We start from the raw sequence: 19,358 nt of genomic DNA on the forward strand, positions 1-19,358 counted from the left end.
GATCTTTTTTTTCCAATTTGACAAAGTAAAATACTACTACAAAAAGCCCTTGGGCTGTCAAACTAGTGTGACAAGGTTATATTCAACAAATGAGACATTCCCCTCGTCCCCAAGACAAACGCCATTTATACAGAGATGCAACCGTGACAGGGTATACAAGAATTAGAAATGCAAAAGGTCAAAAAAAAGGAGTCCCTTTTCGATAAAAAGGACGTAGGCAGAGAGCCTGAGAAATTTACCACAAGGAAAAAGGTCATAGCCCAGGTTCATAATGGCCGGGCGTCCAAAAAAGAAGCAATGCTGCAAAAAGGACACACTCTTTCTATACAGCACGATCCCCCTTCGTATTCATTTCATCCAATTCGTATTCGTTCTGCACGCTGCGCTCGCGGCCACGGCCCCGTCCGAAACTCGACTCGTTCTGAGCGTTGTCAGCAGCTTGTTGGGAAGACCCAGTGGCACTGCCGTCGCCCCAGCCACCGAATGCAATCGGCTTGAGTTCACGGTGTTGGCAGGCCCACATCCCCAGGAAAACCATCATGGAGGCACTAGCACATTGGAGAGCCCACCACAAGAGGTTTGCAGGAAGCGAGCGGGTGTAAAGAATAGTAGCAACGAGATGCAGGAAGTGGATGGTCAGGGCGAAATCGGGGACGAGCTTGGAGCGCGAAACGAATAGGAGGAGGAAGATGACACTGAGAAAAAGAAAAACGGCATAGTTAGTATTGGTCCACAAGCTGGCCCCCTTTACGGCGTGGGAGTTTGGTGTTCCGGGGACAACTCGAAACGTCGCAACTTACCAGATGAAACAATTCAACAACCACACTAGCCCAAGCATCCAGCCCACCGTTGTGTCCCCTCTTAAGTAGTCCCATCCAAAGACCAGGTCGAGCGAGAACGGTGCGCCATATACGACCGTGGTGAAGAGGATAAGCACCGTTGCGCAGGCATAGTAGGCGACTTGGAGCAGGAGGATCTTGCGGATAATCTTCAAGGGCGGGAGGTCCGTTCTTGACCCCGCTGGTAAACGCCGACGCGGTGGCATGAACGTGTATCCCGGGGCGTGGTGTCCCCTCAGCGACTCGTCTGTATGGAAGGTGGGTTTGGGCGCCGTCGGGATATCATGCGAGTGTTACCCCCGTGGCGAGTTACGCAGGTGCGTCGAATGGAAACGAAAGAAGCACTCGTATATTGAGTGCAGCCGTGTATTTTGCAGTTGAGGATAGGGATGTCGCAAGAATGGGCAGAGTGAGAAAGTGAACAACACCTGGGCAGTTTGGCGGAGGATTAATCAAGTCTTGGCACCCGCCATCTGCACTTCATCTTCATTTCCGCTTGCCCAAGCTCTTGCTCCAGGACCTCGTTACTTCTGCCACAGCCTCTGGACTCAAACTCGAGCTTACGGATTACGCGCTGAAATTTCCCCTCTCGCCTTGAAACTTTCTCCAGGATCACAATGGGCTGGATTCCTTGGTCTTCCGGCGACCCTAACAAAGCTTCCGATGGCGGCCGCATCGCCCCAGACCGCAGCAGTCGCGCGCGCTGCTGGGAAGCCCGTGATCTGTTCTTCAGCTGCTTAGATCGGAATGATATTCTGGATGGAATTAAGAATGACAAGGAAGCTCGGCAAAAATGTGGAAAGGAGGTTGCTGAGTTCGAAGCGGCTTGTTCTCAAACATGGGTATGTACCAAAGCGCTTGTCGAGGGGAGCGAATAAGCTGCCATGTCTGTTTAAGAGTCATATCGGCCACTCGTACTCCTTTCACTTATCGCAAATACTAACAATCAACTCTGTTCTAGGTCAAGTACTTCAAGGAAAAGCGCGTGATGGAATACAACCGGGATCGAACCATCCAGCGCATCAAGGCTGAAGATGCCGCGAAGGTGGAGGAGCTCAAGTCTAAAGGCCAGATACCGAAATAAGCACGATGAGCTTCATATCGTCATCCCAATTTGTACATTATGTACCATATTCCACTCATCACGACTCATTAATGCCACCAAAAGCTCCGGCGTCTTCATTTCATAAATGTGCATGTCTCCGCTGCGCTTAGAAGGAAAGGGGCCTCTAGCACAACCTTGTTTTCTTGTTTTACCCCCTCGAAGGACCAGCAAGTAGATAGCTGCTCGGCTGCGTAGAAACCAGTAGAGGTCAGCTCTTATTCTCGCAAATCTTTCTTTCCTATATTACGTTTCCCTTTCCAGGTTTCTGTTTGACTGCTGAATGTGCCCTTGATCTTGACTTACCTTTGAAGGCTGGAACTTGGATTGAGAATGAGAATCCTGTTTGGGAGGCGAATTGAGCTTTGCGGTTCTTCGGGGCGGATTCGAAGACCCCTGCGGTGGATTTACTCTCCCTGGACAACAGAGTGACTCTCGTCGGGAAATTTACAAGGTTTCAGTTGCAGATGCAAGACATTTTAAGTTCTAGTCTATAATATCAGACTCAGGAGCTTGGATGAAACCAATTCCAGAAGACATGTCATATTATGCCCCCGCCTTGCATTGAGCAATGCGAGACCTAGATAGAGAATGATAGCCAAGATACACAGAACTCCAGCCGAGGCACCGCCCACCACCAAGTAACTATCTAGTTTCTTATCGCCATAAGTTGTCCCCGTGAATCATAACGCCGGATGTTGCAAGTGCTGGGTCATACCAGCATGAAGAAAAAGAGAACAATAGTAGCACACCATGAATACTTTGAAAGATAACGCCTAGCTCCGGAAAATGGGAAGCAACAGAATGAGACGACTGGAGACCAGGCTCTAGCCGATTAAACAGGGAAGTAATCACAATGAAGAGATTCGTAACATCATTGTTTCCATTTCGCCAGCTGGTTCATCAGGTTCTGCACATTTGACCCAACGGCTGGTTGGCCCTGCGGCTGCTGACCACCAAGACCCTTTGCTAAGATTGATAGCAAGTGAGGATCGGAGACAACGGGCGCGTGGGGAGGTTGGAGGTTGAAAGAAGGGGAGGGAAGAGGCGGCTGAGTGGGTGGGATAGGAGGCTGACGGGCCGCATTGGTAAGGAGAGCAGCCAAGTCGGCTGGTGGAGGAGGATTGGGCGATGAGAAAGGTGACTGGGCCGCCGAGACTGGTTGCGACTGGGGATTCGGTCGCTGAAGAGCCGAGAGGAGGTTTTGAAGGCTGGGACCATCTAGAGAACTAATGAGGTTGGCCATGTTGGAGGGATTGTTGAGAGCAGGAAGGCCAGGCTGGGGGATGGGCACTTGAGGCACCGGTTGCACGCCGAATGCAGGGTTAGGAGCGAAAGAGGCCGGTGGACCAGGGCGTTGCATAGCTTGAGCTTGGTGAAACATGACCTCAGCTGCAATATTGGCATCAACCTCGGGGTAATCTATGGCCGGGGAGCTCGGTTAATGTATAGGAATAAGCGCGGGAGAATAAGAATACATACCACCAGTAAATCGAACATGAGTTGGCCCCGCGCTTCGATCAAAAATCTGGAGGGGGATCTTGCGCGAGAACTGATTTGGTCGGGATAACCGTACAACAGCAAGAACCCCTTCAACGTATTGGCGGTGGACAGCTGCCCCAAGAGGGATTCGAGGTCCCAGGACAAGTACATCTACGCGCAGGCCACGGTTGCGGAAAGCATTTTCAACGTGGAGGATGAAGTTCCTTCAGTTCGAGGTTAGAAACATTTCAAAAACAGACCATTTGGGTCATATTTGACTTACCGGTCAACCTCTTCCAGAACCAAGATTTGGACCTCGGGGACATCACGGATGGAGCGTCTGGGAACTGGAAGTTCAGCCTCCCCGTCGTACACGCCTCGGGGCCGCGGGCTAGGGCTCCGGTACCGCCGATCCCTCGCATAGGGGGAACGAGGGGAACGCGGGAGCGAGGAGAACGAGATCGTCGTCGATCGCGACGATCGAAGCGCTCTGGTGTTCTGTCTCGAGACCGATACCCATCTCTGGCCCGGATAGGTCGGGGCGATGGCGACCGTGGGGGGCGATAATCATCACGCCGGCGATGCGAAGGCTCGTCTCTGAAATCACTGAATGGGAGCCGACTCGGCTCATAAGGTCGGTCATATCGGTCGCCCGGTGCTCGGGCGGTGGCCCGAGCGGGCACAGTACGTGGAAACTCTGGAGATCGCGAGCGACGTGGAGGAGGGGCGCGAGTGGGCTCTGCTGGCGCTGGTCGGGTAGACCGTTGGGGTTTGGAAATTTCGAGGTCTGGATTAACTTTAGCTTATTGGGGGTCTTGTGATCGATTGGGGGAGTTAGCAACTCACGGATTTTTCTGCCTCGGACCAAAGCGCCCTGCTCGGCCTGGAGGGCTGCCTGGCAAGACCCTGCCTCTAGGAACTGTATGAACCCATACGCCTGTTTGATTGAAATCTGCGCTAGTTTCCCATACTTGTGAAATAAATGGAACATGTCCCGTTTGGTGACTCGCTCGGTGGGAAGATTGCCTGTATGATAAGAAAGGTTAGCGGGATAAGGATGTTAAGATAAGATGCGTGGGGAGACTCACCGACAAATAGTCTGGAGCCAATGGGAAACCGGTCCCATAAACCTTCGGTGACATAGATCCGCTCATCGTGCAGGAACTCGTCGTATTTCTTTTGAACCTCGGGGCCCCATGGCGAATCATCGTCCGAGCCCTTCCCGGGGCGTGCGGGTTGCTTATCAGCGCGCCCTTTCTTGGGGATCTGGGATGGCTCCTGGGAGGAATGCGACTCGCCGCCCGTGGAGGGAGTCTGAAAAGTGGGCATCGAGGGTGGAGGAGGAGGGGAGGGTATTGGCCACCGGTTGGGTACCAGGTGCCCCAGCTGGCGTCACAGTGGAATATGTTTGAGCATTACTGGATTGCGTGGCATAGGCCGTGGCAGGGGCAGGCTGATGATACGAGAGAGCATCATTAGGGTAGGTATGGTTTGGGGGGTCTTGGATAGGAGGACGGGTAGGGAGGCCTTGGGCTTGGAGAGACTCGTCAGGGTGCTTGATGGAAAGACGAGCCTTCCCCTAGGGCGGGAGGAGCTCCGGAGGACAGAGCTGCGGAAGGGTGGGACAGATTATCTAGCAGGGTCTGGAGGTTGACTCCCGCGGTACTCGCTCCCGCATCCTCCTTCCCATCATCTAGGCGATTTGGCATCTGGGGATTCTGGGGATTCTGGAGGTTCGGGGGGGTTCGGGGGGTCCTGGAGGTTCCCCGTGCTGGCATGTTCTAACTCTCCGGCGTAGCTCTGGACTATCGGAGCAACCGGAGCATTCGGAACCGTGTGAGGGAGATTCGGGTTCGCGTTCATTGTTGGCCCCGATGATCCGGGGGTGGAGTGATGATAGTTCGCGGAGACAGCCAAATCCATCGCAGCTTCTGGCTGCGCCCCATGCAAACTTCCTGATCCTCCTACTCCATCTTGTGCACTCGGGGCTGGCCTGCCATCATGATGTTGGGGAAAGTCGGGGCGTTCGTAGGTGGAGGTGTCGTTGAAGACGGGGTCCATTTGATTCTCCAGGACGGGGATGTTTGCTGGCTCCGGGATATGCAGCGGGCGCGGGCTTTCCGGAGTCAGTGTCTTTCCGCGGAAGTGAAGAGCTTCATCAGGGGGACTGGGCGTCATGTAGACGGGGGCGTCTCATTTACAGGGGAGAACCAACGGGGGGGAGAGCAAGTAAAGCAATAAGAAGGAAAAAGCAATGAATTTTTGCAAACGCAAGCTAAGGTGGGGCGAGAAAAAATGACCCGTTCAAGGGCGGTAAGAGAGCCCGATGATCGGGGCTTGGGGGTTCAAAGGGGGAGAAAAAATGGTGTGGGGTGAAAGGGGGTCGAAGGGGCAAAAGGGGATTCTTAACAAATGAACGGGGATGGTAGATCTGACGCGAAAAGGTGTCAAAACGAGTTAAGTTTCTTGGGTGTAATGCAGGACATGCAGGACACCCCGTACGATCATGAATGATCATCCTCTTCCGGCGCTATCATGACTGGATCTACCCAAGCTAGAAGACACGCTTATTGGGGGGAACTGGCTCCATGGCCAGCTACAGGATCCAAATTACATACTCGTACTGCACGATTTTCTTCCAAATTATCGCAATTGGGGATCTTCTGAACAAGAAGGCTGAGAATCGAGGACCTGGGAAGTATGAGAATCCGCCAATCAGACGGAGCCGCAAGGCCGGGTGGCCGCCAGTGCTTGTTTTGCCGGTGTGGGTGGCGGAATGACGAGAGGTCTTGGATCAGAGTGGAGGCTCCACGTCTAACTTACTCTGGTGTTTCAATTAGTCAAGGCTTCTATCCAGGTGGCCTCAGCTTCCTACCCTAAACTAAACATAGATCGGTCCTGATGGTGTTTTCTCCAAATCCATCCTGCATCCCCCCCATCCTCATGCGCTGGCTCCGATGGGTACGCTTTCCTCGACCTCAATCTCGTCATCTGACCACGAGGTCGAGCTAGCGAGAGCGTGGCTGAAAACTTTGAACCCCAAAAGCATTCCCCGCCACGTCGGGGAGGTGTCCTTCAGCCGATCGAGTGGCCCCGGTGGCCAGAACGTGAATAAGTCGGCGCAATTCCGAGCTCTCAATATCGGCAGGGCTAACCCGTTCAGTAGAGTCAATTCCAAAGCGACCCTCAAGATCCCCCTGGATATACTGCTGCCGCTAGTTCCTCGTTTGCTACACCCCCAACTGCGTGCGTCCCGTTATGCGACCCAACGGTCCCAGGCTCTAGTCTTCCAGTCCGACGAGTCCCGGAAGCAGGCCAGTAATGTGGATTCGTGTTTCGAGAAGCTCCACCAGCTGCTCGAGAGCACGGCCAAGGCGGTCATTCCGGGCGACACCTCGGACCAGCAACGGGATCGCGTTAGGAGACTGTAGGGCCCCTGCATTGGAAACCCCACATATCTTTTTGCGACCCACGCGATCTGACCACCTGACAGGCAAAAATCCGAAAACGAGGCTCGTCTGAAAACAAAGAGATTACATAGCTCGAAAAAGAGTAGTCGACGCGGAAGTAAATACGATGATTGATTTGTGTGCTCACGCCCGGCGATGGCGACGGCGATGGCGATGGTTTTACTCCCGTGCCAAAAATACTATGTGTGGAGAAACCTTGAAGCTGAACATCTCCATTACCCGTCCCAAACGCCTTGCAAGTGCAACGATATTGCGATGACTCCTACAAATCCCACTTCATGCTTTTGGTTCCTGCCCGACGGCTCGCTCCGCGCTCCGCACCGTTGACAATATGACCTTCTTCAATGAGGGGTCCAAGTCCTCTGTATCGGCAATCGGCTGAAGCCAGCTCACAATTTCCTGGGCGAGGCTGGGGCTCAACGGTTGCGAATCCTTCAGGCGGTTCAGGGAGCTGCCCAACGCCCGCGGGAACTCCGGAGAGGTGGGACGAATTCCCACAGTGGGCGTTTTGATGTAACAGATGTGTGTCCGGGGGCTAGAGGCGTGGTGGACCTGCATTGTCTCCACCACATGGTTCAGGATCCGGCGTAGACAGGGGATATGCTCGAATTCAGACACCATGTCATAAAACTCGCGGGCCAGCCGGTCGTCATTGCTAAAATTTCTCATGGCAGAATCGAAAATCGCAAGAGGAATGGCTCCGCTGAGAGCCGGGGTCGCGTTCAGCGTCTCCAGAGCCTTTTCGTCACCCTCCTCTCCCTCGGCAGTTGGATTGATGTCCTCCTCGGTGACCTCAGGAAGGGCAATCATGTCAGCGTTGTTGTCGTCCAAGCTAGGTCCCGCAATTTTGGGCCGTTCGCTGGCTTCGTCCAAGCCCAATATCCGCTGGCGAGCCACGAGCTTGGCAATGTAAATCAACTCCAGCTTCGCGTACTGCACCCACAGTGCCCGAGTGTTCTTGCAGAACCGGAGGCCTCGTTGCATGTAGCTCCGAGCTTGGGACATATCCGCATGGTCATCCAGAACGTATTTTGCAGCATAAATCCATAGCTCCGCGCTGGTCGGGTGTAAACGTAGAGCATCGGCCAGAATCAAGGAAAGTTTCTTGTGTGCCTTCTGTTTCCGCGCGTAGTCGATGTATTGGATCCAGAGGTTCAGGTCACCGTGGAATTTTCGAGTAGCTCGGTCCAGGATGAAGAAAATGCGACGCTGCCCGTTGTAACCCGCATTGCGAATTCCCAGCCGCTTCACTCGCTTCTTTCGCAGGCTCTCGAGGTTCAACTCATATTCCACATAGCGCACGAAGTCGGCCGGTTGTGCGCCGCGCGCATTCAATTTGTGTTCGAAATCGGATCGTTTCTTAATAATCGATGTAATCTCATCCTGATGGGAGACAGTCTGTCAATGGTATGCTCTGCTTGCAGGTACTATTCCTCCGGGCTTACCTTGCTGAAGATCTTCTTCCGCTCAAAATCTTTTAATTCAGGCACAGACTTCTCGAGGAAAAATCGAGCCTTATCTGTGGCAGCCGACATCGTTGTTTGCGGTTGTTATCGCCAGAGAAAAAAAAAGTTGAAGATCCCGCATTGACCAAACCACCGAAGCTAAACCGGATGCGGCTAGTTCCATCACAAGGGACCGAAGGACACTTGGTAGGCACCGGCGGATCCGATGTTTTCTCCTCAGGGGCCCTTGCTCTCTACAAGTCACGTTCGTTTCCTTCTCAACGCTCTTTTTCTTTCGTTACATTTCATCCGTCTGTCACATAAGCGCCGGTGCAGAGCGTTGCAATTCTCTGCGCCGCCATGGCTCCCCGAATTAAAGATGGAGATGCAGTGATCTCTGTAGGTGCACTGTCATGAGATCGCCAACCTCGGCTCCTAATAATAGTTGTTTTCTTCAGATCAATGGCAAATGGATCTCATGGGCGCACACAGGTGCAGCCTATGCTGCTTTCTTCAGTGCCCTGATCGTCGGTGTGGCGTTACACTTCCACAAGATTGTCCAGAACGAACACTACGGCTACCCGGATGAATGGTTCCCCTCCGTCTCCGCAACAATTGGCGACCGGTATCCCGAACGATCCTTCTTCCAAGTCTTTATCGCCATTACCTCCGGCCCTCGGTTCCTTCTCGTCTTCCTGTGGTATGTCCTTACCGCGCGACCCAATTCCAGTCTGCCGAAGATTGTGGCCGGCGTTGGTATCTTCCGTACTTTGACTTGCGGCGGATGGACCTATGTCACTTCTACCGACGACCATGATTGGCATGACATTTTCATGATCTCCTATCTTGTTGCGACTTTGCCGTGGACTCTTGGCTGCCTTGCGCTGAGTCCTAACAACCGTCAAGCCGTTAAGTATCGCAAGGTCATGGCTAGTCTCTTCTTCGGAACCTTGGTGCCATTGATCTACTACTTCATCCAGCATAAGGTCCACAAGGTCCCTGGTGGTAAGTCGCATGTGTATGCTGAACTGCAAAGACATTTGTTGACGCTAACTTCGGGTATTCAGCTTACACCCGGTACGCCTTCTTCGAGTGGTCCCTGGTTTTGTTCGATGTTGGATTTGATGCGATTACGGTCCTGGACTTTGAGGGACTTGAGTTGGTGGTCCGCGATGTGAAGGGAATCAGCAGAGGGTATGTACAGTGGCTTCCGAAATGACACCCACGACGAATGTATATGGCATAGGACACGTTGGTTATGAAACAAAACATATTCTAAATTCTTTCCGTCTCTCCAGGCAGTTGAAAACAACTGCAGACTCCGTCCTCGAAAAAGAGTGTGTACAATCCCATGGCTCTCCGTTCATCTCCGATATTAACCTGTAGCTCAGGAAGGGCAAGTCTGTGGGAAACACCTTTGGCGAGGGATTTTTCTGGACTGAAATCGTTGATGCTGCCGCTGATGTTTACAATGGAGTAAGTGACCATTAGCATTTTGGATCGTGGCTATTCCGGATACTAACAGATCTCAGTTCGTCTTCTGGACCATTGTGACTGGTCTCCCTGTCCTGGTGTGGTGTAAGTGCCCCTGGAGGTAAATGTGCAAACAGACAACTAACAGGACTAGACTTCCCTCTATGGCACATGGGAATTTCTGGCTATGAAGTCGCCATTGCCACCTGTGTTTCGCCCCTTCTATTCGCTATTCCCTCGATCAGATACGTTGCTACACAAAATCTGCGGCTCCTTCATCTGGTTTCCCTCGTGGCTCTTGTGGCTTACCGGTTCCAAGACCCAGCTAACCGGCTTTTCATTACTGGCTTTGCCCTATCGACCACCTGTGCCGCCTGGGTTGCTGGCTTCTTCGCCGAACGTGGAAACACTCCCCGCCTGGAAGCTCGTATCATGGCTTGGGGCATCGGCTTGATCATGTCTGTTGTTGCCAAATTCGCTTGCTCAACAAACAACCCTCTTTGGCCTATTATGCACAGTGACAATGGTGGATGGAACAAGATCGGCCTTGCTCTTGCTCTTTTCTCTGTCCTGCGCTCTCAGAGAGGCTCTTCCACCAGCGGCAGCGACTATCTGCCTACCAGTGGTAAGAAGGGCTCGCCAATCCTGGCTGCATTCGGCTTCGGTGGTCTTTTCTTCGCCATCGTTTCGTTATTGACGGACTCTAGCACCATGATCTCATGGGTCTGGGACGGTTATCCCGTGCGCGGTCCTATTGCTGTTCCCCACGGTGCTGTGACCATCTTCTTCATGGGAGCCGGTCTCGTATACGGTATCTTCAACCCTGGTGTGGCTGGTAGCTGGACAGCTTACGGCATTGGGTCCGTGGGCGCAGCTCTTCTTACTTGCTTCCATCACTGGACTGGATACTACGGTGCCCTGGCCTTTGCATTCTATATCATGGCTGTTTCTCCTGTCCTGATCACTTCCTGTGTGCGGCACTCTCCCGCCATTACCTTTGGTACTGGCTTCCTCATCTACGTTTTCCTCCTGCTCTTCCACGTTTGGGTGGTTGCCTACGCCTTTGTGCCCGGTGGTCCCCTTGTACGTGAGCACACTGACTGGCTCATGACCGTCACTATGCTCTTCATTGGTGCAGGTGTCTTCTCAGCTGCTACCTCCAACTCCGGCCGATCTAGCCGTAACAAGCCCATCAGCCCTAACAGCAAGAGAACTCGCTCTTACTACATCTATGTTCTGGCAGCATTGCAGCTACTTTCGGTTTCTATCGCCTACCTGCGCTTCCCTACTAACGACTACAAGCCTCACCACCCAGAGGAAAAGGTTGTGACCGCCGGTATTTGGACCGTCCATTTTGGTCTGGATAACAATATGTGGGCGGCCGAGCGACGTATGCGCAATGTGCTTGGTGAGCTCGAGTTAGATGTCATTGGCTTCCTCGAGTCGGACAACCAGCGTATTATCATGGGTAATAAGGACATTACTCAGTACATCGCTGGGGACCTTGGCTACTACGTAGACTTCGGGCCCGGTCCGAACAAGCACACCTGGGGTTCTGCTCTGCTCTCCAAGTTCCCCATTGTGAACTCCACTCATCACCTTCTTCCCTCACCGGTGGGTGAATTGGCCCCTGCTATTCATGCCACTCTTGACATGTATGGCGAGATGGTTGACGTGGTTGTTTTCCACTCTGGCCAGGAGGAGGATCCCGAGGACCGTCGTCTTCAGACCGAGTACCTCTCGAAGCTTATGGGCTCGTCCCCTCGTCCTCTCATCCTCCTTAGCTACCTGGTCACCAAGCCATTGGAGGGTAACTACAACACTTACGTTAGCGACCTGAGCGGAATGAAGGACATTGACCCTACTGACTGGGACCGATGGTGCGAGTATGTTCTTTTCAAGAAGATCCACCGTACGGGTTACGCCAGAATCAGCCGTGATTCAATCACCGATACCGAGATTCAAGTAAGCCCTTTCTTCCTTGATACCCATTGGAAACACATTACTAACTGTCTAAAAAAGGTCGGTAAATTCATCGTTGGTGAGCCTGAACCCGAGGAGGAGATGCGCATCCCTGAAGAGATGGTCCCCGAGGGCCGACGCTTCCCTGCCTTGTTCCGTGGAGAGGGCGTGCGTGGCCACCGCTACCATGTCTTTGATGAGCCTCGATACTGGCAATAAATATGAACTGACCAACATTTTTCCATGGCCTTTTCGGTGTGTGGGACATAAATTGCTTTGCCTTTCTCACTGGCGCCGGCTTCATGATCATTTGTTACGTGGTGAAATAGTTTGGTATATGAAGGGCGGACATTCCGATATCCTTGTGGCTGAACGCCTGGAATAAATTGATTCTTTCTGGCTTTTCGCACTTTATTAATATCTTCCTGGCATTTTGGTGCCCATTCTAAATTCCTCGGGCATTGACACTATTTTTGATCTTGAGACTTTCGCTGGCAGTCTGTTAACTGAAATGGTCACGGTAGATGGGGGCATCGCACTTGATGTGGCTTCTACTCCCAAGGAAGCAGAGATCAGTGAGCCAGTCGCTTGCATGTCTTTTGGGCTTCTTCCTCCAAATGGGAGATGCTCTTTGATCTACTGTTACCTGAAACCAACAAACACGAATAGACCATGTGGGGGGACCCGCCCGGGCTCCAGCATGTGTCATGATGATTGCAGTGCAGGGAGAGCTTCGAGCTTATTCCTCAAATACCGGGGTATGGAATGTGAATCCTTTTGCCGAGCACTGGATTAAGGATCAGGACCACGGCCACGCCATCCTCAAATGGAGAAATGAAGAGCTTAGGCCTCCTTGTTTGGAGGATCTTCTTAGTTTTCGATCGAACCGGGCATACTTTCTGTCGCGTGACAAGTTGGACGCGCAAAGCTAGGCTTGTTCATATGGACGTCCTTGCTTCATGACTTGGCTTGAGGTCGTCAAAGAGCACGGTCATCGAATAGGACCGGACTCCTTGATTGGCACTACATGGTCGTCTATCCGAGTTCTGCGATTGATCTTTTTGGGACAAAGGCTTGGCCTACATCCGTAAGCTAACATTGTAGCTAGGATCGGAATATCGGTAGGCTACGAGGTAGCATGGTCACATTCCGCGGTTGACAGGACGCTTCTTACCAGAATAGCTGCACCACCGATGACTTCAAGCATCACTTTATCTGCTGGGCGCTCTTTATTAATATCGTGAAGGCCTCTGTTTAAGAAATACAGACTATTCATTGTCAAAAATCCTCAGGCGTTGGAACACGACAGATTTGCCTTTTGTCCAGGCTCATCGCAGTATGACTTCCGACTCCGAATATCGTGCTCTCATTGTTGAGATACTTACATGTCTGATATTTTAGGCAGAACGAGTCCGATAAGCATTTTCTTTCATAGTCTGCATCGACAACACTATCGTTCATTCCTGACTCTTTTCTTGCTCTGCAATTCTGAAACAATCCAAAGCATTTGATCCATGTCCCGAAGGACATCAGGAATAGTCTCTTTGTCCGGGTAAGTTCTCACGGCTAGCGGCTAAAATACAAACGACTCTCTAATTCCTAAGAAACCCGGTTTTTCTATAACTTGAAGTGCCTTGCTCATCATCTTCGACCCTACAATTTCCTTTTGCAAATCTCTTCGGATATTTCGCACGACTTTGCCTGGACTCGGTAAGCTCACCTCATCCCGATAATGATGCTTTCTAAGTTCTCATAGATCCCATCAAACAACGAAATAAATCAGTAGACGTCTTCCAGAATGGGAAAGGGCAAAAGAGGGAGCTTAGGGGGACAAGGTTTTAGGGAAGCGGAAGATTGATGCTGAAGAGACAAGACCTGACAGTGACTCACAAAATATCCCGCCAGAAGCCAAAAGAGAAAAGAGAGAGGATAAAACTTTGTCGGAGGAACCAATTCCTGCGCTGGGTGAAAGGCTCCCCAGAGCCTCAACAGGTTTTGTAAGGGTCCCCCATCCCACCGATAAGGACAAGCACGTTCTTCAATTCCCTATGACCGAAAGCCTAAGAGATGCGGCTGGGGACAGAAAATGGCCTGCTATTTTCTTTGGAGACGACGCCCCACTGCCTCGATGGAAACTCGTTGCCCTTGCCAATCCGCCAGACGCGGATGATCTCGAGCATCAACTCATTACGACGTATGATGATAAAACGCATATCCCTGGTGTCCATCGAGGAAGCCATCCAATGTCTTACGATGGTAAGATTGGGCTCGGGGCTCTTGACTGGGAACTTGAATACGGCCCGGAGTCCGGTTTCAATGGCTTTAGCAAGGAGGAGGTGTACGAGGTTGCTTTCCGGTGCCTTGTCGATGCAACCTACGATTTCCTCTGCCGTGAGGAGATCCGAGCCTGGATCTCCCGTCAGAAATGGTTCCATGTCGCCAATGTGGATGACCCCCTGCCACCCATTCGTCACCCGCCTAAGTTGACTTTGTTTGGGCGCGCGCGCCGCAAGGATTCTGGAGTTTACTTCCCCAATTTTGAGCCACTTGGCAAGAATGGAAGACTATTCGATGACTTCGACCGTCCTACATTATGCCTTGATAGAGGAACCAACCAAACCAGGCCCAAAAGTCCATCGCCATCCAATCAAAGGCGCCGGCCTCCAAGGGACCCTCTCATTGAGATGATGTTAAAGAACGAGAATACTACGTTGGTAGCTCCAGGGAAAGTTAGTTCCTCCTTCAATCCAACGCATGATTCCCCGCAGCCACAGCCTCCAAGTTCGCCAGTCTTGCCCCCAAAAGCTGGACAGCCCCATTCTGCTGCTTTGAGCAACGTGGAAAGGGGGAGCAGTGGTCGTTCCGATCGACCACAGCAGGGTGGGAGATTGGCCGAGATCTGTGAGTACAAATGTGTTTCTTTTAGCGTTATCCTATTGATTTTAAGCATGTTCATTTGTCTCTTTCTGTACGGCTTCAATATTATCAACTAATGTAATTGAGAATTGGCCGGATGCCATCTTCCATAAAGGCCATGTGGAATAAGATATGGCCTAACCAGAGAGCTGGTGCAAGTCAGATTTGGGTCTCATTCTTCGGAAGCCCTTTGCATATCAAATATTCCATACGAGTCCAAGAACCTTTGCCGATCAATATATTGTCAGAATAGGTGCTAACTGAATTGCCTACATAGCTTCAGAGAAACCAGCCGGCAAACCCCGACAGCGCCGCACTGGCAAAAAGAGATTAGCTTGATAGAAAGTCATGTAGACTATACACATCTCACTATTGGAAGAGTCAGTTATGGGGTATCGTCCAATTATAAGCAAGCAAGCGCAAACCCCATATCTTTGCAAAAGGCTTGTCCGAGATGGGGAGCGAGGGGTTCGATTTAGATTTGCCAATTGAAGCCTTGTTATTTTGTCATTTCCTCTTGCTTCAGATTTTTTGAGTCGAGGCTTAAAGCAGATAGGTTCAACAGATAGGCCATTGATGAGCGGTAACATAAATGATAAGCCTAGACGCTATGCCCGGGCTGCAGAGCGAAAGAAGAAAATCGAACGTCCGTTGCTCAGTTTGCCGCACTACAGCGCCCCATCTATTGATTTCCATAATTAACCCTATTTCCTAGGTCTTCACAGAAGGACGAACATTTTTTGACCACAGACTTGGACAAGATAAGGAGCAATGAGAACATTGATTCAAGCTCAGAGTACCGAAGAGCCGTGAAATTTGAAGCGCAATAAACCCACTCCTAGGAGGACAAAGAAAAACTCGAGCCCTTGAGTGCGTTCTTCACTACTAGTAGACATAGAACTGGTAATAAATTGACAGCACTGTGTGCTGATAGTAACCTAATGTTATCTAGATGAGTCAAGCGAGGTGTACAGAAGCTCAACCTTGAATCGAACGTTCAAGTTGAAGTTGGTAGATTCATGTAAAGGAGTCCTGTTAATTTCACTTCCAAGGTGGTATATATATCCACAGCGAGATTGAAACTTGAAGGTTCCGAGTCCGGCTGCTAGCAGAACTTAGAACGTAGTACCCGGAGTCTCTATCACTTGATGCTCAGTAGACTTCAAGTTGAAACAGAAAATGCATATGTTCACTAGCTACGATTCAATATTACTTTCGACAAGCTCTAGGATGGGGTTCACCCCTTTGAAACTTGACTAGTGTTGAGTTTAATTCTTCTGGTCCCAAGGATTCGATATTTTACAGCCCACGTCATATATTGGGTCTGTGCTGATTCCAGATTTCTTCCAGGGTAAGTAATCCTCCAAGGCTTTAGATGTATAATAGTAACAAACATACAGCAGATCTAGTATACTAGCGGCTCACAAGCGTCCGATTCCGCAGGCCTCACCGCCCGCCCTAATTTTGCCGGCACGCGCAAGTGGAACTTGGAGTCTCCCCCAGACGCATTCGCGGTCATTGATCAGACGTTGCCGTTCGCTGACGGCGCGCGATCAAGATGTTTACTTTTACGCCATTAGTTGGTGCCCAGTCATCAACATCCAGAGCATCCCAATCCATTTTGGAGCTTGATGGAGGTATCAAGATATTGGTTGACGTCGGCTGGGACGATACCTTCGACACTCGCGACCTAGCAGAACTCGAGAAGTACGCCCAATGTCGAAGGAATTACTTCCTTATGGTTCTTAGAAGCTTACATGTTCAATAACAGACACATTCCCACCTTGTCACTTGTCCTTTTGACCCACGCTACACCATCGCACATTGGCGCCTTTGTTCACTGCTGTCGCACATTTCCTCTCTTTACTCAAATCCCCATTTACGCAACGAGCCCCGTCATATCACTCGGCCGCACCAGCCTGCAAGACCTATACTCATCGGCACCGCTTGCAGCGACTTTCCTTCCTTCAGCTTCCGTCTCAGAACCCGGCGCGTCGGCATCTGCTGTACCCTCATTAGGCGACAATACAGCCAATGCAGCCAATTTAGAAAGCAATGGAGGCACCGGCCGGATCCTCCTCCAGCCTCCGACCACCGAAGAAATTGCTCGATATTTCTCACTTATTCAACCCCTCAAATACTCGCAACCTCATCAACCTCTGCCTTCTCCTTTCTCGCCTCCCCTGGACGGCCTCACGTTAACTGCTTATAATGCCGGACACACCGTTGGTGGAACTATCTGGCATATTCAACATGGGATGGAGTCTATTGTCTACGCCGTGGATTGGAACCAAGCCCGTGAGAGTGTTGTAGCAGGTGCTGCGTGGTTCGGAGGCGCCGGGGCTAGTGGAGCAGAGGTCATTGAGCAATTGCGCAAGCCAACAGCGCTCATCTGCAGCACAAAAGGAGCCGACAAGTTTGCAGTGTCCGGAGGCCGGAAAAAGAGAGATGATCTTCTTCTAGACATGATCCGTAGTAGTCTCGCGAAGGGCGGCACTGTTCTCATCCCTACTGATACAAGTGCAAGAGTTCTAGAGCTGGCATATGCTTTAGAGCACGCTTGGCGAGATGCGGCATCGGATGAGAAAGAAGATGTACTCAAGGGCGCAGGCCTATACCTTGCTGGTCGCAAGGTGAATACTACCATGCGTTTGGCAAGAAGTATGCTCGAATGGATGGATGAGAACATCGTTCGTGAATTCGAAGCCGCTGAAGGAGCCGATGGCGCCGCCCAGGGTGCCTCTGGGCAGACGCAAAGTAAAACCGGTAAGAGTGGCGGTGGCCCGTTCACTTTTAAGCATCTCAAGACCATCGAGCGCAAGAAGCGTCTAGAAAAGCTTTTTGCGGAGGAAGGCCCTAAAGTCATTCTTGCCTCTGATGTCTCGATGGCGTGGGGTTTCTCGAAAGACTCGTTGAAGCGAGTTGCCGAGGATCCCAACAATCTGATCTTATTAACCGAATCATTCCGTCCCAAGGCAGCAGAGCGGGAAGGGGAAGGTCCAGAGATGAATTCTTTAGGCGGTACACTCTGGCAGTGGTACGAGGAACGTCAAGACGGCGTGGCGCTAGAAACAGCATCAGACGGTGAACTGCTGGAGCAAGTCCACAGCGGAGGGCGAGAGCTGAGCTGGACAGATGTTCAACGAGCGCCCCTGGATGCTGGCGACCAACTGCTTTATCAGCAGTACCTCGCCACCAAACGTCAGCTACAAGATACTTCTCAAGTCCGGGGAGGGCAGGAAAGTCTCGAGACAGGAGCAGATGTGCTTGATGATGGATCTAGCTCTACATCCTCTGAAGACTCCAACCCTGAGCAACAAGGTCGAATCCTTAACTTTTCCGCCTCCTTGGCACACTCAAATCGAAATAAGCTCGCCCTTAGTGACCAAGATTTGGGCGTCAATATTTTGCTACGACGAAAGAATGTTTTTGATTACGATGTACGCGGCAAGAAGGGACGAGAGAGAATGTTCCCATACGTAGCCCCGAGGAAGAAGGGCGACGAATACGGAGAGTTCATTCGTCCCGAAGAGTACCTACGAGCCGAAGAGCGTGAAGAAATCGACATGCAGCAACGAAGGTCTGAGGCACAGACTCAACTCGGACAGAAACGACGGTGGGATGATACTTCTGGCCGCAGACTTTCCGGAGGCTCAAGTGGCCGCAAGCGTCAGCAATTAACCAAGGACGGGCAGAGGATCGAGTCTGGACATGATGCCTTAAGCATTGCTTCTGACGATGAAGCGGCGGATGCTGCGGCATCTTCCGACGACGAGTCAGATGGCCAAGACTTTGAGGGCCCTGCCAAGGCTGTCTACAAGAAGGAATCGATCATCATCAACGCTCGAATTGCCTTTGTTGATTGCATGGGATTGCACGATAAGCGTAGTCTCGAAATGCTTATCCCGCTTATTCAACCTCAGAAGCTCATTCTTATTGGCGGATTAAGGAAGGAAACCACAGCCCTGGCAGCTGAGTGCAAGAAGCTTCTATCCGTGAAAGAGGGTGATATCACGAAAGACGCGGATGCTATCATCTTCACCCCGAATAATGGTGAGACCATCGATGCAAGCGTTGATACGAATGCCTGGATGGTTAAACTGAGCAATAACCTGGTCCGGCGCTTGAACTGGCAACATGTACGTAGCCTTGGTGTCGTGGCTCTAACCGCACAGCTGCGGGGCCCTGAGCCCCCACAAGAGGAGGCAGAAGCTGCACCCGAAGCCAGCGGCAAAAAGTTGAAGGTAGACGCCGAACAGGCACCTCCTTCTGCTGTTGTGCCGATCATGGACAATGCGCTTCAACAAAAGCCCTCGGAGAAATCCGAGCTTCTCCCTCTGCTCGACACATTACCGGCTAGCATGGCTGCTGGCACTCGATCTGTGGCTCGCCCACTGCACGTCGGTGATCTGCGACTTGCTGATCTTCGCAAAATCATGCAAGCAGCTGGACACACAGCCGAGTTCCGCGGCGAAGGAACTCTCCTTATTGACAAATCTGTGGCTGTCCGGAAATCCGGCACGGGCAGAATTGAGATCGAGGCAGCAGCACAGTCCGCGGCGAACCAGGCTGGCTTGGGCCGCGGAGCAGGCAGCTTCCTTGCCGTAAAGAAGAAGATCTATGAAGGCTTGGCTGTTGTGGCCGGGAATTAACCCCCCTCATTGTACTT

The 19,358-nt window shown here is 51.6% G+C and overlaps 9 protein-coding genes across 9 annotated transcripts; 5 read left to right on the forward strand and 4 right to left on the reverse strand.

The window, feature by feature from the left end:
• Positions 1-322: 322 nt before the first annotated feature.
• Positions 323-1,045, reverse strand: N7468_004763 (protein SYS1; the record flags this gene model as incomplete). The annotated part of the gene is made up of 2 exons (XM_058474060.1): positions 323-695; positions 801-1,045. The coding sequence occupies 2 exons, from the start codon at positions 1,043-1,045 to the stop codon at positions 323-325; spliced, it is 618 nt and encodes a 205-aa protein (XP_058333063.1).
• A 411-nt stretch (positions 1,046-1,456) lies between these two features.
• On the forward strand, positions 1,457-1,923 carry N7468_004764 (cytochrome c oxidase subunit 6B family protein; the record flags this gene model as incomplete). The annotated part of the gene is made up of 2 exons (XM_058474061.1): positions 1,457-1,681; positions 1,801-1,923. The coding sequence occupies 2 exons, from the start codon at positions 1,457-1,459 to the stop codon at positions 1,921-1,923; spliced, it is 348 nt and encodes a 115-aa protein (XP_058333064.1).
• Positions 1,924-2,815: 892 nt separating this feature from the next.
• On the reverse strand, positions 2,816-4,752 carry N7468_004765 (putative RNA-binding protein (Nab3); the record flags this gene model as incomplete). The annotated part of the gene is made up of 5 exons (XM_058474062.1): positions 2,816-3,363; positions 3,424-3,647; positions 3,707-3,814; positions 3,864-4,449; positions 4,512-4,752. The coding sequence occupies 5 exons, from the start codon at positions 4,750-4,752 to the stop codon at positions 2,816-2,818; spliced, it is 1,707 nt and encodes a 568-aa protein (XP_058333065.1).
• A 360-nt stretch (positions 4,753-5,112) lies between these two features.
• On the reverse strand, positions 5,113-5,601 carry N7468_004766 (uncharacterized protein; the record flags this gene model as incomplete). Its single annotated transcript, XM_058474063.1, has 1 exon — positions 5,113-5,601. The coding sequence occupies one exon, from the start codon at positions 5,599-5,601 to the stop codon at positions 5,113-5,115; it is 489 nt and encodes a 162-aa protein (XP_058333066.1).
• A 779-nt stretch (positions 5,602-6,380) lies between these two features.
• On the forward strand, positions 6,381-6,854 carry N7468_004767 (peptidyl-tRNA hydrolase domain protein; the record flags this gene model as incomplete). The annotated part of the gene is made up of 1 exon (XM_058474064.1): positions 6,381-6,854. One exon carries the CDS (start codon positions 6,381-6,383, stop codon positions 6,852-6,854), a length of 474 nt encoding a protein of 157 aa, XP_058333067.1.
• Positions 6,855-7,169: 315 nt separating this feature from the next.
• N7468_004768 (snoRNA-binding rRNA-processing protein UTP6) lies at positions 7,170-8,428 on the reverse strand (the record flags this gene model as incomplete). Its single annotated transcript, XM_058474065.1, has 2 exons — positions 7,170-8,276; positions 8,339-8,428. 2 exons carry the CDS (start codon positions 8,426-8,428, stop codon positions 7,170-7,172), a joined length of 1,197 nt encoding a protein of 398 aa, XP_058333068.1.
• A 270-nt stretch (positions 8,429-8,698) lies between these two features.
• N7468_004769 (uncharacterized protein) lies at positions 8,699-11,992 on the forward strand (the record flags this gene model as incomplete). The annotated part of the gene is made up of 8 exons (XM_058474066.1): positions 8,699-8,737; positions 8,797-9,343; positions 9,406-9,532; positions 9,637-9,675; positions 9,730-9,814; positions 9,871-9,916; positions 9,966-11,776; positions 11,834-11,992. The coding sequence occupies 8 exons, from the start codon at positions 8,699-8,701 to the stop codon at positions 11,990-11,992; spliced, it is 2,853 nt and encodes a 950-aa protein (XP_058333069.1).
• A 1,829-nt stretch (positions 11,993-13,821) lies between these two features.
• On the forward strand, positions 13,822-14,766 carry N7468_004770 (uncharacterized protein; the record flags this gene model as incomplete). Its single annotated transcript, XM_058474067.1, has 1 exon — positions 13,822-14,766. The coding sequence occupies one exon, from the start codon at positions 13,822-13,824 to the stop codon at positions 14,764-14,766; it is 945 nt and encodes a 314-aa protein (XP_058333070.1).
• Positions 14,767-16,247: 1,481 nt separating this feature from the next.
• On the forward strand, positions 16,248-19,341 carry N7468_004771 (cleavage polyadenylation factor subunit CFT2; the record flags this gene model as incomplete). Its single annotated transcript, XM_058474068.1, has 2 exons — positions 16,248-16,396; positions 16,461-19,341. 2 exons carry the CDS (start codon positions 16,248-16,250, stop codon positions 19,339-19,341), a joined length of 3,030 nt encoding a protein of 1,009 aa, XP_058333071.1.
• Between the last annotated feature and the right edge of the window lie 17 nt (positions 19,342-19,358).

Source organism: Penicillium chermesinum (genome assembly GCF_028974085.1).
Source record: "Penicillium chermesinum strain IBT 19713 chromosome Unknown utg000003l:1.0-5111272.0:1.0-5115320.0, whole genome shotgun sequence".
Taxonomy (NCBI): Eukaryota; Fungi; Ascomycota; class Eurotiomycetes; order Eurotiales; family Aspergillaceae; genus Penicillium; species Penicillium chermesinum.